The 17,675-nt window shown below is 46.6% G+C and overlaps 1 protein-coding gene across 5 annotated transcripts in view; it reads right to left on the reverse strand.

Annotated features, from left to right (window-relative positions):
* The window catches only part of CEP112 (centrosomal protein 112), a 220,573-nt gene that overhangs the window by 148,398 nt on the left and 54,500 nt on the right, over positions 1–17,675 (reverse strand). For all 5 annotated transcript variants that reach the window (XR_014004693.1, XM_081181284.1, XM_081181283.1 and 2 more), the window contains 5 exons: positions 8,889–9,043; positions 7,941–8,070; positions 7,359–7,451; positions 4,423–4,482; positions 40–119 (listed from right to left, as the gene is read on the reverse strand). Coding sequence is in view for 4 of the 5 variants with exons in the window: in XM_081181284.1 (XP_081037410.1) it covers positions 40–119; positions 4,423–4,482; positions 7,359–7,451; positions 7,941–8,070; positions 8,889–9,043 (518 nt within the window). In the remaining variant the exon portion in view is untranslated. The remainder of the gene's footprint in view (positions 1–39; positions 120–4,422; positions 4,483–7,358; positions 7,452–7,940; positions 8,071–8,888; positions 9,044–17,675) is intronic.

The raw sequence follows: 17,675 nt of genomic DNA on the forward strand, positions 1-17,675 counted from the left end.
TAATCTTCCTCAGGAACATTCTGGAGCCATTTTACTCACCTCAGCATGTCTTCCATTTTTCGTATTCTCCTATGAGAATCCTTTCTCTCCTTCTCAAAGTCATTCTGCAACCCATGCATCTAACATTTAAAAAAGAAAGAGTTACATTCCAGCCATCACACACCCTGATAACCGTGACATATGGTCACTGCCATTCATTCTCTGAGGTCTTCCACAACAGACTCTATGTGAGGCTGCATTTGAAGATGGTTCTGAAACTTCAGCTAATGCAGAATACAGCAGCCTGCCCATTAACCAGCACAGACCACTATTCTCACATACAGTGGTACCTCGGGTTAAGAACTTAATTCGTTCCGGAGGTCCGTTCTTAACCTGAAACTGTTCTTAACCTGAAGCACCAGTTTAGCTAATGTGGCCTCCCACTGCCGCTGCACGACTTCTGTTCTCATCCTGAAGCAAAGTTCTTAACCCAAGGTACTATTTCTGGGTTAGTGGAGTCTGTAACCTGAAGCGTTTGTAACCTGAAGCATCTGTAACCCGAGGTACCACTGTATCACCTGTTTTGAAATACAGTCGTACCTAAGTTCCCAAACGCCTTGCGAGTCAAATGTTTTGGCTCCCGAACGCCACAAACCCAGAAGTGAGTATTCCAGTTTGCAAACATTCTTTGGAACCTGAACATCTGACACAGCTTCCGTGGCTTCCAATTGGCTGCAGAAGCTTACTGCAGCCAATTGGAAGCCGCACCTTGGTTTCCGAACATTTTGGAAATCAAACGGACTTCTGGAATGGATTCCATTCGACTTCCGATGTACCACTGTATCTGCAATTGTCCCAGTTTGTTTTCCAGCCCAATATTAAGGGCTTATTTAAGGCGGAGCTTTCCAAACTGTGTGTTACAACATATCTGGTATGCCCCGCGGATGACCTTAAAGTCTACAAATGACAACACTTTGGAGGTCCCAAGTCGCAAGGTGGTTAGATTGGTCTCAACTAGGGCCAGAGCCTTTTCAATACTGGGCCCGACTTGGTGGAATGCTCTGTCACAAGAGACTAGGGCCCTGCGGGACTTGACATCTTTCTGCAGGGCCTGCAAGACAGAGCTGTTCCACCTGGCCTTTGGTTTGGACTCAGTCTGACCCTTATGTTTCCCTCCCCTTACGGTTTTGATCTATGGGCTACTTCTAAAATGAGGCTGCATTTTAAATTGTATTTTAACCTGTATTTTAAATTGTCCCCCCCCCCCCATTATGATTTTATTGTAATTTTACTGGTGTTAGCCGCCCTGAGCCCGGCTCTGGCCAGGGTATAAATAAAATTTATTATTATTATTATTAGCGTGTTAGCTGCAATGTGTGTGTCGCGTGAATGCTCCCTGCACTCCTCCCAGGACTGGAAAGGGCCAGTCTATTTCCTGCAAAAGCCTACTCCTGCCTTTGTCCACTAGAGTTGCAAGTAACCCCAACCAGTGATGCAAGTGAACTTGGGACAAAGCTAAGTGAGCATGAGCCAGATAGTCATGTAAAATACAGTAGTGTTAAGAAATAAAACAGCATAACTGAGAGTTTTAAATGTTTCTTTAAAAATGTACTTCTTGTTAGTGGAACTTGCCAGGGAGAGCTTTGTCCCTTTTGCCACCTTGTACTGCAAAGAAGATTGAACGCTGCCATCTCGCCATTCTTGACCAATGTGATCACAGATTTTACATACTCTAGATATTTCTCACTACGTCGTCCTCAGTTAAATAAGTCAAAAGTTATGGAAAGCCATGAAGATCAGCTAATATACCTATGACTGTAATGTTTGGTTGCTAGCAATTCTGCTCTGTAGTGGGTCTTTTACTTTGAGGTCTGCTTTTCTTTATCGGTCCAACAGAGTCAAAACTTTAAACTTGCTAGACATATGTTCCCAGTGCTTTTGCCCAAGGCAGAATAGGTGTTAAGGTTGTTTCTTCCTTTGATATGGTTCTGATACCTATGTGGAACTGTCAACCTCATGTCTGTTGCAGAGATAGTTCTCCTCATTTGTCTAGTGGAGTTTTCAAGCTTAATATGGTGCGATAAATAAAATAATAACACTAGAATACGTCTGTTGAATTAGCCCCTACTAATGTAGTTGCATTTAATGGCTCTGTTTATGCCTTGTAGGTAAACCACAGATGGCTAATAATTTCAGCCCTGGGGTCATATATTATCCTCCGAAGAACCCTTCAAAGAATGTCTGCCAGTGGACAAAAAAAGTGCACGTGGCAAAAACAGAAGCCACCCCACACTCTCATGCATGTATACATACACCAGAAAATGCACACAAAATGCTGAAGATGGTGGTGTCAAAGCTATGGGTTCAGAAAGCAATCTCAGTGCAATTTTTTAATCACTGAACACAACTCTCCCCACCCCCGGGAGCAGACACCTATGCTCTACCATGTGACAACACAGCCTCAATGTGATTGGATTCTCAGGGGTTTTCAGGGGCCACAAAAATCACTTGAGGATGCCACATGGGGCCATGAGATAGCTACCTCTGATGTAAAGCAAGTAACCTCTTGGCTTGAGGCAACTGGCTAAAACATTTTAAAATGTTTTAAGTAAGGGTAAAGGGACCCCTGACCATTAGGTCCAGTCATGACCGACTCTGGGGTTGCGGCGCTCATCTCGCTTTATTGGCCGAGGGAGCTGGCGTACAGCTTCCGGGTCATGTGGCCAGCATGACTAAGCCGCTTCTGGCGAACCAGAGCAGCGCACGGAAACGCCGTTTACGTGCTTTCAAACTGCTAGGTTGGCAGGAGCAGGGACCGAGCAACGGGAGCTCACCCCATTGCGGGGATTCAAACCACCAACCTTCTGATCATTAAGTCCTAGGCTCTGTGGTTTAACCCACAGTGCCACCCGTGTAAAATGTTTTAAATGGTTCTAACTTTGGTTCCTCTGTTTTGTTTTTGTCGGGCAGGTGTTGGTTAAATGTTTAGCTGGGGTTGGCGGTTATTTTAACCTGGGTATAACTGTAAACCGTTATTATTGTTATTGTTGCTGCTGTTAGTATTGATTTCTATTGCTTTATTGGTTTGTTTGTTGCTTGAATAGGATATTTTGTTTTTTAATGTTTGATGTTTTGTTATGTTTTTATATATGTTGTAAGCCGCCCAGGGTAGCTGGGAAAACCCAGCCTGATGGGCGGGATAGACATATTATTATTATTATTATTATTATTATTATTATTATTATTATTATTATTATATATCAATGCAACCACATTTTCCCTTTTCCAATACATTATTAACTGCCAGATCTGATGATCATCGGTTCTATGGTAGCTGCTCCTTGCCCTGGCTTCAATAATATATGTGGTATGTGGTAAGAGGTGGTATGTGGGCTACTGACACACATATGCTTTTAGCCTAGCACAGACAAACCATGTAGAACTATCCACAGCTCAAACACCAGGTCTCTACACTATAGTATATGCAGTGGGCAGCTGCATTAATGGGCATCTCTTCTAAATCAAGACATCAACTGAGTGATGGCCAACAGGCACCCAACAACATATATCTGAAGCAATCACACTATCATGCACATTCTGGAAAAGCAAAGTTGGCCAGCCTTGATTTACGTTTTCCTACACCGCTGCAAGGGAAGGTACACACAGCAAAGATCAAACCTAACTCTTTTGTACTCTCAGGAACCTGTTAAGAGTTCCAACAAGTGTGTGAAAATCAAGAGAGATATTTGCAGGATTCTTTATACATGATTATGTTCTCCATTGTTCCCTACAAAAGTGCATACTCCGATAGAAAAAAATAGAGCTCAAGTGAAATATTTCTGTATTTTGCTAAGAATTCTGGGTGATTGGGGTTGATGGACTGCCATGAAAATTTCAAGGACGGGCTTGTCAGCAAATAGGGGGTTGTGGAGATTGAAAGTGGAAGAAAACAGTTTAATATTACTTTTCTCAATCTGGCACAAGGAGCTACTGTATTGGGGTGGAATGAGCCTGCGTCCTCCAGTCTCTGCCTCACTGATTAATCTGGAGAACAGGCAAATATAATCTGTGATTTGTTTTTTAGTTAGTAGATCTTCCAATTCAACCTTTTAAATCTGGATGTCATTATAACGAAAAATAATTACTGAAAGATCTTAAGCATTTTCAGACAGGGCACTATTCAAATCTTTAACCTAAGAGGGTTCCCCCCACTTTATGGACTAAAATACGCTAGTGAATATAACTTAGCCAAGACAGTATAGCTCTCTGACAAACATCAACAGGTTTATTGTTCAAAAAAGCTCCTTGGCAGATAAGCTTTTACATTTCACCAGTTCTGTGTTCCTTTTCTGGCCAACATTTGCATTTTATGGTTTATAAATAAATCTTTTAATGGCTACAGCGGATATTCCATACAATAAAACTGATACTTCAATTCATTACCTTCTTTTCAAGATCTCTCTCTAAATGAAGTTTCTCCTGCATATATGTCTGTTCTTGATCCTGAAAAATAGAGGTCAAGGAACTGACGATTACATGATAAAACTTTTGGAACTATCTGATAACCATATTCAATGCACATGTAACAGCAAGTTTGATCAGACGGCGGGGAGTTGACTTAGCTAATCAATTTTAAAACAGGTGAAAAACTGGTCTTTAGAAAAGGTGTGGGAATCTGAGCTCAAGATGCCACCAGTTCCAGTCTCCCATTAAGGTAAAGGTAAAGGGACCCCTGACCATTAGGTCCAGTCGTGACCGACTCTGGGGTTGCGGCGCTCATCTCGCTTTATTGGCCAAGGGAGCTGGCGTACAGCTTCCAGGTCATGTGGCCAGCATGACTAAGCCGCTTCTGGCGAACCAGAGCAGCACACGGAAACGCTGTTTAACTTCCCGCCAGAGCGGTACCTATTTATCTACTTGCACTTTTTGATGTTCTTTCGAACTGCTAGGTTGGCAGGAGCAGGGACCGAGCAACAGGAGCTCACCCCGTAGCGGGGATTCGAACCGCCGACCTTCTGATCGGCGAGTCCTAGGCTCTGTGGTTTAACCCACAGTGCCACCCGCGTCCCATTAGAGGTGTGCAAACATGCAGAACCAGTTTCCATATGCCCCCCACCCCAAAGTGGGGAGAGAGGTTTGAATACATGAGCAAAATACAGTGGTACCCCGCAAGACGAATGCCTCGCAAGACGGAAAACCCGCAAGACGAAAGGGTTTTCTGTTTTGGAGGCGCTTCGCAAGACGAATTTCCCTATGGGCTTGCATCGCAAGACGAAAGCCCATAGGGAAATGCTGGCGGTCGGGAGCAAAGACTTTCGCCCACAGCCGGCCTTCAGAAGAGGACCTCTTCTGAAGGCCGGCGGGGGGCAAAAGTCTTTGCTCCCCCCGCCTGCCTTCCCCCCCCCCCCGCCTGCCCCGGGCGATCTTAAAATGCTGGCGGGCGGGAGCGAAGCGTTCGCTGCCGACCCCCAGCATTTTAAAATCTCCAAGGGACAGCAGAGAAGTCTCTGTCCCGGGGAGATTTTAAAATGCTGGGGGTCGGGAGCGAAGCGTTAGCTGCCGACCCCCAGCATTTTAAAATCTCCCCCTGTCCCGGGAAGATTTTAAAATGCTGGGGGTCGGGAGCGAAGCGCTGCCGACCCCCAGCATTTTAAAATCTCCCCGTGTCCCGGGGAGGTTTTAAAATGCTGGGGGTCGGGAGCGAAGCGCTGCCGACCCCCAGCATTTTAAAATCTCCCCGTGTCCCGGGAAGGTTTTAAAATGCTGGGGGTCGGGAGCGAAGCGCTGCCGAACCCCAGCATTTTAAAATCTCCCCGTGTCCCGGGAAGGTTTTAAAATGCTGGGGGTCGGCAGCGCTTCGCTCCCGACCTCCAGCATTTTAAAACGCTGTTCCGAAGGGGGGGGCGGGGACACCTGCCCCAGCCGCCCCACTTCGGAAAGCTGTTCCGAAGTGGGGAGGGGGGGCAGGGACACCTGCCCCAGCCGCCCCACTTTGGAAAGCTGATCCGAAGTGGGGCGGGGGGGCGGGGACACCTGCCCCAGCCGCCCCACTTCGGAAAGCTGTTCCGAAGTGGGGAGGGGGGGGCGGGGACACCTGCCCCAGCCGCCCCACTTCGGGAAGCTGTTCCGAAGTGGTGCGGGGGGCGGGGACACCTGCCCCAGCCGCCCCACTTCGGAAAGCTGTTCCGAAGTGGGGAGGGGGGGCGGGGACACCCGCCCCAGCCGCCCCACTTCGGAAAGCTGTTCCGAAGTGGGGAGGGGGGGCGGGGACACCTGCCCCAGCCGCCCCACTTCGGAAAGCTGTTCCGAAGTGGGGCGGGGGGGCGGGGACACCTGCCCCCGCCGCCCCACTTTGGAAAGCTGTTCCGAAGTGGGGCGGGGGGCTGGAACACCTTCTGAAGGCGGGCAGGGGGCGAAAGTCTTTGTCCCCCCTGCCTGCCTTCCCAGGGGCTTTTAAATCGCCCTGGACAGCGGAGAAGTCCTCCGCTGTCCGGGGCGATTTTAAAATGCCGCCCGCCAGCATTTTAAGATCGCCCCGGACAGCGGAGAAGTCCTCCGCTGTCCCAGGGTTTTTTAAAATGCTGGGGGTGGGAAGAAAAGCCCTTGTCCCCCCCCCAGCCTTCAGAAGAGGTCCGGGGACAGACTGTCCCCGGACCTGGTCTGAAGGCGGTTTCCCTAGGAACGCATTAATTGATTTTCAATGCATTCCTATGGGAAACCGTGCATCGCAAGACGAAAAAACCGCAAGACGAAGAGACTTGCGGAACGAATTAATTTCGTCTTGCGAGGCACCACTGTACCACAAACAGTCAGCTGCATAATGTGGCCTCCTCTCCCTAAAGGGTTACACAACCCGTAGTAAAGGCAGCTAATGGATAAAGAAGGAAAGGATGTTGGGCAGTGGAAAGCTGAAAAGGAGATGCAGTGAATTTACTGGTTAGGAATGAGAAAGAATAAGAGCCAGGCATAATTTGGACAGCAAGGAAAAGGCAGCAAATATTTGAAATGTAGGAGCCATGCGACATGTTTATGCTAATGTACTAATTTATACAAATGTAGCTATCACTATGTAAGACAGACACAGGGATTACTTTCAACTTCACTGTATGCATTTCTTTAATCCACTGATATATACGCTTTTCATATCAGTTCAATAAGCAAGGAAATAAGACAAATAGCCCCCAAGTTTCTTTAAAGGGTTTAGCCAGAAATAAGAACATATTCCATTATTACGGATGTTGAGTGATTGGCTCACATTTCCAAGAACTCCAGAAACTCTCTCACTTGAGCATTCTATTCATACAAATCACAGAAAGTAGTAAAAAAAAAAGGAAAAAAAAGGCTCATCATTTTTCCTGAGTGAAAAATGCAGGGCTCACCCTCAGCTGTTGCTGCCTTTGATGTTCTGATTCCAGTAACTGTTGTTTTAATTGCGACACACACTGTTCTAATTCTTCAATCACATCAGATGCCTGTAGGGATTTAATAGACAAGGGAATGTTGGTCTTGTATTAGCTCCGACAGAAGTAAACTTTTTTCAAAGTTCAACTTAAAAGACAGGGGGAGGAGAAGATGATCTACTTGGAAAAGATACAGAAAACTTTTAAACTCAGTCTCTCCATATTTCATTTGTCCTTAATATGCAAATACTACTATAGTTACTGATAGATTAAACAGTGTTGTCAGAATAGTCATTGGCACCTGATAAAAAATTGTGCACACACTTCAGAGAAAGAAACTAACGTTGAAACATTAGATTTCAACCCTGTCAACATACATGCATATAAGTATATTAAGGGAGCTGAGAAGAATCGGTTGATTAAATTAAACCCAGTCATACCTATACATGTGTATGCAAGCATAAAACCTCAAAAATTAACACTGAAAACTTGCTTTAATATATTGTTTATATATAAGCCTATCTGTATATAAGTCTATCCTATTCTTGAGTGTGAACTTACTTTCACTGCAGAAAGAGCATGTTCCTGTTTCAACAAATCTATGTCATCATCATATTTGCTTTGTAGAGTCTGAATGTTCTGCTCAAAGTCTTGTACAATACGCCCCTTTTCTTTCTGAAGTGAGTTGCATCTAGAAATATTGCAAGGAAATCTAAGCAGAGGTGTCTGAAATAATACAACATTCTCTTCTCTTACACATCTTACAGCATGAACAGAACAATATTAATCTTCATTTTCTTATGAAGCATGAAAATGAAATCACTTCAAACAATGAACTGCTTTTACAAAAATACAACCAACGAGAAAACAATCCCTATACCAATTCATATACCAATCCCCATAGCTTTATATAGAGCTCCATTTTCAACCAGGGACTCCATACCCACCATTGGGAAATACTGTGAGAAGCAACCAATAACAGATAAAGATCAAGTACATTATCTGAGGTAATGGCAGATGAAAGTTTGCTTATACATTCACTTTTCTCATAAAGTTACTATCCGGATCAAGGAGAACAAGAAGTTCAAGAATGCTTACGCTACACTATTTTGCTGACTTTCCTGGGTTCTTTATAGGTTCATTGTATTTCTCCATAGAACTGTGAATTCCTCAACCACTGATGTGCCTTGGTGCCACAAGATTGTTTGTTGTCTTTGCTACAACATATCAACATCACTACCCCCTTAGAAGTTGTACCTCTGCTATTAATTAGTATCACCGTTGATTTATCCCATTAACTGCCGTGGAACCACATCAGAAGGTGAGGAAATTATTCCACAGTAATGTGATCCAAGTAAATAGGCAAGTAAAACATACCCAGATATTTAAGAAACTCAAAATGCAACTTTTCGTTTTCATTTACCAGTCAGTTATTACTAAATACTAATGTTTTATTACAGGTGGCACTTGTAACACCTATTATCCAAAGTGGAAATGTTCATTAAGTACCTTGCCTTGACTTCTTCGAGTTCTGTGCACACAGCCTGGTAGGCTTGCTCAAGACTGGTCTTTTCTTGAGATAACTTCTGATGCTGCAAATTACTGGATTCTGCTTCCACAGTCAACTGGTGGACACGGGCCTCCAGCTCTTTGACCATCTGGTTCTAAATAAAGTGGTTAAAACTCTGTTAGGAATTGAGTTGATGTGCAGATTCTCTATGGAAAATACAAAGGTTGGAAAAGCAAGCCCATCAAATCACATACAACAAAACAAGTTAAATGTGTATCAATGTCAAACAATTTCAAACAGAATGAACAGCCTTTCATTCAAAATTTCAAATTTCAAAAACAATTTCAAATTTTCATTTCCAGATGGGAGAGTCATTATAGAGGGTTGCTCCAGAATAATATACCACTCTATACTTAATCTTGGACTGGACTTAACCGTACAAGGTTCCTTTTCCTTTACCTTTATACCTAATCTTATCATAAAGCTATAAAAATTGAGACTGTAAAGAATTGGTAGATTTACTAATGCAGTGGTACCTCGGGTTACATATGCTTCAGGTTACAGACTCCGCTAACCCAGAAATATTACCTCGGGTTAAGAACTTTGCTTCAGGATAAGAATAGAAATCGTGCTCCGGCGGCGCGGCGGCAACAGGAGGCCCCATTAGCTAAAGTGGTGCTTCAGGTTAAGAACAGTTTCAGGTTAAGAACGGACCTCCGGTACGAAATAAGTACTTAACTCGAGGTACCACTTTACAGAGAACTGAATAATACTGGCATCATATGGTTGGCATTTGTTTCTCTCGAGAGACAATGGAGTGCACCTCTGGAGGTGAAGTCAAGCCGCTGCATTAGCAACACTGAAGTGACCTCCCTGGAGCACAAGCCTGGACAGTGTGGACAGATGACAAGACCCCACTTTCGGCTTCACTGATGTGCTCCAAAGGAAAGCAGAGCAGTACGTTTGGCACTAGCTTGGCTGCAGTAGCTGCTGGAAGGAGGCATACAAAGCACCATCCAAGGAACTCCACTCCAGATTTGTGCAGGATTTATTCCTTAACCTTTTTTTTCTCCTGAGGATATCCCACAAGGCAGCAGAAGTTTCAGATCAGAGTTTTCCTTTGTCCCTTATCTGAAAGTAGGTTTGTGATGCCCCTGCACTTTTGTTTTGCCACTGCAGTATTCTATATATCATGCCATGAGGCAAATATGTGCTATTTCTTCCTTTTAGATAGCACTACTGTACGGGGACTAGATGTCAGGGGGCCTTTTGCATAGTGCTGCTGATGGGTCCCCAACACAGACAACCTGAACCCTTCAACGCTGTTGCATTATTATTATTTTTAAAAAAACTTCTGGCAGCAACAGCACTCATGGTCCTCCCTCCTGGACCTCCAGGCAGCATTTTAGCAGCAGGTGTATGGTAGTACCATTTTTTAATCTTGGCCCCCTTGGTGAAAAGGCTGTTCGCTATCTGAATTTATCCAAAATGCAAATACACATGAAGAAGAAGAAGAAGAAGAAGAGTTTGGATTTGATATCCCGCCTTTCACTCCTTTTAAGGAGTCTCAAAGCGGCTAACATTCTCCTTTCCCTTCCTCCCCCACAACAAACACTCTGTGAGGTGAGTGGGGCTGAGAGACTTCAGAAAAGTGTGACTGGCCCAAGGTCACCCAGCAGCTGCATGTGGAGGAGCGGAGACTCAAACCCGGTTCCCCAGATTACGAGACTACCGCTCTTAACCACTACACCACGCTGGCTCTCTCAATATGTAAATGATTCATTTACATACTGAATGTACACAAGCCATTAATTAATTAATGGTAGGTTAGGCTGAGAGGCAGTGACTGGCCCAGGGTCATCCAGTGAGCTTCACGGCCGAGTGGGGATTTGAAACCTGATCGTCCCCCCGCCCCGCCCCCCGCACCGGTCCTACTCTGACGCTTGAACTACTACATGACACAGGCTCTCTTCTCATTTCTACCACTTCTTATTCCAAAAGCAATCTCTACACCATCTGTTTCATAGATCTATGGGTCCAGGCATTACAATTTGAGCAACTTAGAACAGCAAGTGGCCATTGCAAAATGAGCTGAACTTGCCTCCTGTCCAAAAGATGCACTGCTGCCATCCCACTGCAATTTATTTATTTATTAATCATCGGGATGTTGCTCTCCGGGGCACTGTGCACCCAGAACTATTCACAACATCATAAAACAATACATAAATAAAATGGAACGTAACGACAGCACTGGTGTTCGCAAACCTTTAAAAGTCTGAGCAGTTTACAAGCATCAGTACAAATTAGCACCTAAGAAGCAGAACCATCTGTAGTAAAATAACCAGTTCTAAGAGTATAGCCTTTAAGAGGTTTGATAGAGGTAGGTTTTTAAGACACTCATAAACATCGGCAGTAGAGGCCATACACATCCTTGTGGAGTTCCTCAATCTGGAGGGCACTACAGAGAAGGTCCCATCTCTCATGCCCAGCAGCCGAACTGACCTCATAGGCAGATATACAAGCAAAACCTCTGAGCTTGCTCAGAAATGTACAGGCAAGCAATGCCACTGGTATAGATTTGGTGTCCTATGCACTACACACTCACTATCAACTAGCATTCTGCACCAGCTGAAAGTTTCTGGACAGTCTTCAAAGGCAGCCCAATGTAGAGTACATTACAGTAGTCTTTCCTGAATGCGACCAGCCAATGGATTGCTGGGGCAGGGTTTGATCTCTCTAGATAAATTTGTAACTGGCATACCAGTCTCAACTGGTAAAGGTCAGATGCCTCCCATGACAACCAGGCAAGTGGTTAAAATCAAAGCTGGGTCAGGATTCAGGAATTTAAACAGGACACACAAATCACATTATGTTAACAAAGGGTTGTGCGGCAGAAGAACGTGGAAAGAATGAATATTTCCAGCCACTGTTAAAGTGAAACTTAGCATCCATCAACTCAGTGCTTTTTTATAGTATGTAGCTGAAATTATTGTTGACACAATTATGTAAACTGGAGATTTTTATGGCTCATACTTGGGTAAAGCACTTGCATTATATATTCTGAAACACGAACATCACATACGCAGTGCATTCTTAAAATATATTCTTTCAAATTGTTCTTAACACATCTTTAAGGACTGTATTTGTTTGGACAAAAAGTCAAGCACATTTTTCTTTTCAATTATAGGATTTGCTGTGCAGCCAGTGGAGATTACTATCCTGCTTTTGATAAACAGCAGCTTTCAGACATCCTGTATCCAGTAGATTTGGCCATATGATAAGATCAAGAGGATATCCCACTTTGCCAATTGGACAGTATTTGGCAAGGGGGGGAAATAACTTGACACACTCGAAAAAGAATAAACTTTTCTTGTTTAAGAAACCGTTAGCAGTTCATAATGGCACACGAGAGAAAACTGAAAGGGCCCAAATAATCATTTTAAAAGCATTGATAATGAAAACAATAAACCCACTGGCTAGAAATTAAAACACATCTCCTAGCTGATTTCAAGTAAAATTACTTTTAAAAAAAATGTTCTACCAGAAAAGGACTCAAGGCAATGTACTGTAAATGAAAAAATAGCTCATATATAAAAACAATAAAAACCAAAGGCAACAGAGTGTAAGCTATTTTAATAGGACAAGAAAATTAAAATATTTACTCCCTGTCTGAACTCTGATACTGAGGCAGGGTGGGATGCTTTCCAAGAAAGCAGATTCCAAAGTTCTGGTGCTACTACAGAGAACACCCTGCCCCAGGCTTTACAAAGATTTCACAAAGACGTAGAGGGAAAATCTGGACTAAGAGCTCTACAATCAATCACCAAGAATGGAGACGTTAATATGGAAGGAAATGTGTGCCTGTTAGAAATTCAAATGGAAAGATATTTTAACCTAGATGACAGAGATAAAATGAATTGTAATCTTAATGGAAAAAGATGAAACTTCATTACATAAACTCTGCATATATTGTATTTTTCGCTCCATAGGGCGCACCTGACCATAGGGCGCACCTAGTTTTTAGAGGAAAATACGGGAAAAAATATTCTGAATCAAATGTTGCACTAAACTATTCAAAGCAGCAAAGCGGGCGGCTCCTGTCCGCTTTGCTGCTTTAAATTGAGCCTCAGAGGAGGGTAGGAAGGGGAACCATGGCTTATCTAAGTCCAGTTAATAATGCTGAGCCTGACTTATGGCCATCAAGATTAGCCTGGCCGTCTCAGTGGAAATCTGGGGAGGCTGGGGTGGACTTTCAGTGGTCAAAGTGTGGTTGTGTCTTCCTGCCCGGCATCTATTTCCTGCCGTCTTTCCCCCTGCACCCTGCTTCGAGGGAAGGAAGCGGAGCCATGGATCCTCTGCTCGCAACTGCAGTGGATTCCCTCCACTTTGAAGCAGGAAAGTGGGAGAGGAGCTGCTTACATGAGTGTAAGCTGCTCCCCTCCCACTTTGCTGCTTCAAAGGGAGCCCAGGAGGAGGGAAACCGCTGCAGCCGCAAGCAGTGGAGGACCCATGGTCCCTTTCCTTCCCTCCTCCGTGATTGCTTTGAAGCAGGAAAGTAGGAGAGGAGCTGCTTACACAAGTGTAAGCTGCTCCCCTCCCACTTTGCTGCTTCAAAGGGAGCCCGGGAGGAGGGAATCTGCTGCATTCGCCAGCAGAGGATGCATGGTCCCCTTCCTTCCTCCGTAGTTGCTTTGAATCAGGAAAGTGGGAGAGGAGCTGCTTACACGAGTGTAAGCTGCTCCCCTCCCACTTTCCTGCTTCAAAGCAATCACGGAGGAGGGAATCCGCTGCAGCCGTGAGCAGCGGAGGATCCATGGTCCCCTTCCTTCTCTCCTCCGTAGTTGCTTTGAAGCAGGAAAGTGGGAGAGGAGCTGCTTACACGAGTGTAAGCTGCTCCCCTCCCACATTGCCGCTTCAAAGGGAGCCCGGGAGGAGGGAATATGCTGCAGCTTCCCCCACCTCCCGCAGAAGCCGTGCGCTCTTTAAAGGGGCTGCGCGGCTTCTCCTGGCTTTTCTGGGAGGTGGGGGGATTCCCCCACCTCGTAGAAAAGCCTGCAGGAGCCGCACAGCCTTTAAAGAGGGCGCCACTCTTGGGGGCTTTTCCCCCAGGAGGGAGAAGGGACTGATGCGGCCAGTCAGTCCCTTCTCCCTCCTGGAGAAAAGCCCGCAAGAGCGCACGAAGCTTGTGTGAGGCTCTTGAGGGCTTTCCCCGCCTGCCTCCCCCCTGCATTCGCTCCATAGGACGCACACACATTTTCCCTTGCTTTTTAGGAGGGAAAAAGTGCGTCCTATGGTGCGAAAAATACGGTAGGCCATTAGCAATGGTGTGGCCAACTTAATAAAGTGTCCACATCAGATCTACCCTTGTAAGGCAGGCCTCCTGAAAACACTCTCGGAAGAGGTTAAAATGTTCATCTTATAGTGTTTTGGTAAAGGTATGTCCTTAACACCGGGGCTGCCTGCACATCTCACGTAAAGAAGTCCTTTTTCACAAAGCTGCTGAGGTGCCAGCTCCCCAACCAAGCATGCCACAAAACCCTCAGGGACTGAAAGTTAATGCAACTGTGTAGAGCAATACACCAACCATGGAAGAGGAAAGGTAGTGAAGACTCTTCTGACCATTATGGGACTGAAACTCCCCATGGACTCTGACAATCCCCAGAGAGAAAATGACTGTGTGCCCTACCTTCCTGTGTCATACATTTGGTACTTGCTGTGTCCTCTGTGGTGAATTGAACCACATGGTTGTTTAGGCAACCATGATTCTAATGACAAAATCTGTGGAATCTGCCATTTGGAAAGCCTATTGAAGAAGTCTATAGTCCATTTTTCTCCCCACTGGTGCTCCCTAGATCCTCTCCCATCAGTTCCAGCTAGCATGGCCAATTTATGCAGCCTGGGGCTCATGGGTGTTGTAGTTGAAAACATCTGGAGAGCACCAGGTTGGACATGTAAGACTTGTCATTCCACAAGTTCATGTGTCCACCGGTGCTTGTGAAGTGGAAGCCTATGCCATGAAGAATGACTGCCAGCACTTACCGTATTTTTCGCACCATAGGACGCACTTTTTCCCTCCTAAAAAGCAAGGGAAAATGTGTGTGCGTCCTATGGAGCGAATGCAGGGGGGAGGCAGGCGGGAAAAGCCCTCAAGAGCCGCACACAAGCTTCGTGCGCTCCTGCGGGCTTTTCTCTAGGAGGGAGAAGGGAGTGACTGGCTGCAGCAGTCCCTTCTCCCTCCTGGGGGAAAAGCCCCCAAGAGCGGCACCCTCTTTAAAGGCTGCGCGGCTCCTGCGGGCTTTTCTCCGAGGTGGGGGAATTCCCCCACCTCCCAGAAAAGCCAGGAGAAGTCGCACAGCCCCTTTAAAGAGCGCACGGCTTCTGCGGGAGGTGGGGGAAGCTGCAGCAGATTCCCTCCTCCCGGGCTCCCTTTGAAGCGGCAATGTGGGAGGGGAGCAGCTTACACTCGTGTAAGCAGCTCTTCTCCCACTTTCCTGCTTCAAAGCAACCACGGAGGAGGGAAGGAAGGGGACCATGGATCCTCTTCGCTGCTGGAGGCTTCAGCGGATTCCCTCCTCCGTGATTGCTTTGAAGCGGCAATGTGGGAGGGGAGCAGCTTACACTCGTGTAAGCAGCTCCTCTCCCACTTTCCTTCTTCAAAGCAACCACGGAGGAGGGAAAGAGGGGACCCATGGATCCTCTTCGCTGCTCGAGGCTGCAGCAGATTCCCTCCTCCCGGGCTCCCTTTGAAGCAGCAAAGTGGGAGGGGAGCAGCTTACACTCGTGTAAGCAGCTCCTCTCCCACTTTCGGATTCCTCCTCCGTAATTGCTTTGAAGCAGGAAAGTGGGAGGGGGGCAGTTTACACTCGTGTAAGCAGCTCCTCTCCCACTTTCCTGCTTCAAAACAACCACGGAGGAAGGAAAGAGGGGACCCATGGATCCTCTTCGCTGCTCGAGGCTGCAGCAGATTCCCTCCTCCCGGGCTCCCTTTGAAGCAGCAAAGTGGGCGGGGAGCAGCTTACACTCGTGTAAGCAGCTCCTCTCCCACTTTCCTCCTTCAAGGCAACCACGGAGGAGGGAAGGAAGGGGACCATGGATCCTCCCCTGCTGGAGGCTTCAGCGGATTCCCTCCTCCGTGATTGCTTTGAAGCAGCAAAGTGGGAGGGGAGCAGCTTACACTCGTGTAAGCAGCTCCTCTCCCACTTTCCTCCTTCAAAGCAACCACGGAGGAGGGAAGGAAGGGGACCATGGATCCTCCCCTGCTGGAGGCTTCAGCGGATTCCCTCCTCCGTGATTGCTTTGAAGCAGCAAAGTGGGAGGGGAGCAGCTTACACTCGTGTAAGCAGCTCCTCTCCCACTTTCCTCCTTCAAAGCAACCACGGAGGAGGGAAGGAAGGGGACCATGGATCCTCCCCTGCTGGAGGCTTCAGCGGATTCCCTCCTCCGTGATTGCTTTGAAGCAGCAAAGTGGGAGGGGAGCAGCTTACACTCGTGTAAGCAGCTCCTCTCCCACTTTCCTGCTTCAAAGCAACTACGGAGGAGAGAAGGAAGGGGACCATGGATCCACCGCTGCTCACAGCTGCAGCGGATTCCTCCTCCTTGATTGCTGGGAGTTTCTCTGGGCAGGAATTCCCTCAGCTTAAGTGGGGTGGGGGAAGTGTGGCAGGTAGGGGGGTACAAATTGGGAGTGGGCATTGTGTGAAGTGGCTGTGGATCTCCTGCCGCAGAACTGTAGGACTGTATAGAGTTGGGAGGGCCACCCAAGGGTCATCTAGCCCAGCCCCCTCACAATGTAGGAATCACAGCTAAAGAACGCCAGGCAGATGGTCCCCCAACCGCTGCTTAAAAGCCTCCAGTGGTGGAGACCCCAAACACCTTCCGAGGTCATAGAATTGCAGGGTTGGAAGGGAACCCCAGGAGTCATCTAGTCCAGCCCCGGTGGACAGCGGGCGCAATCCATCCCATTGCGCAAGACTAAAGATGCTGTGCAAGGCTAAAGAAGAAGCCAAGGCAGTGAGCGGGATGGATCGCGCTTGCTGCCTTGTCTTCTTTAGCTGCACTGGAGAGGTTTAGCTCCTGGCTGGAGAGGTTGCGCGGCCATGGATCCCGTGCGCTGTCTTGGCTTCTTTGCTCTTTGGGGCTGGGGGGGGTAACCCGGGCTTCCCCCGCAGCCCCGAGAAGCTCTGGGAGAAGTGGACAGGCTGCATGCAGCCTGTCCGTTGCTCTTTGGGGCTGGGGGGGGGATAATATTTTTTTCCTTGATTTCCGCCTCTAAAAACTAGGTGCGTCCTGTGGTCCGGTGCGTCCAATAGAGCGAAAAATACGGTAACTATACGTGGAAAAACTGAGACCTAAGGGAAACTCTCTCTCTCTCTCTTTCCAATCTCCAAGTGAACCAGCTCTTTCCCATCTCCAAGTGAAGTGTATGCCAGGATAGTGTGACCAAAGGGGGAGTCTCTCTACTCTGTTCTTTAGGCTAGAGTTCTTAACTTAGCTCCTTCTTTCAAAATACTAAACTGCCACAAGTAAGGAACAATGCCAGAGTCTATCTGCTCAGGACAAAGGTGGGAAGAGCATGATCCTCTTCCAAAAGTAAGTTTAGGAGATGGCCCTTCCTGCCCCCCAAAAAAACATAATTTCCCTATGCTAGGTGTCCTACTCCAGGAGAAAATATTGTCCCTGTAAATTTGACATCTAAAATAATAGACTGGAAAGCCTCCTCGCAATGAAGAACCAGCCATCCAAATGTACGCTGCTATAATTCCTAGTAATTCTTTACTGATGTTTAT

Source organism: Podarcis bocagei (genome assembly GCF_964188305.1).
Source record: "Podarcis bocagei genome assembly, chromosome: 2".
Lineage (NCBI taxonomy): Eukaryota > Metazoa > Chordata > Lepidosauria > Squamata > Lacertidae > Podarcis > Podarcis bocagei.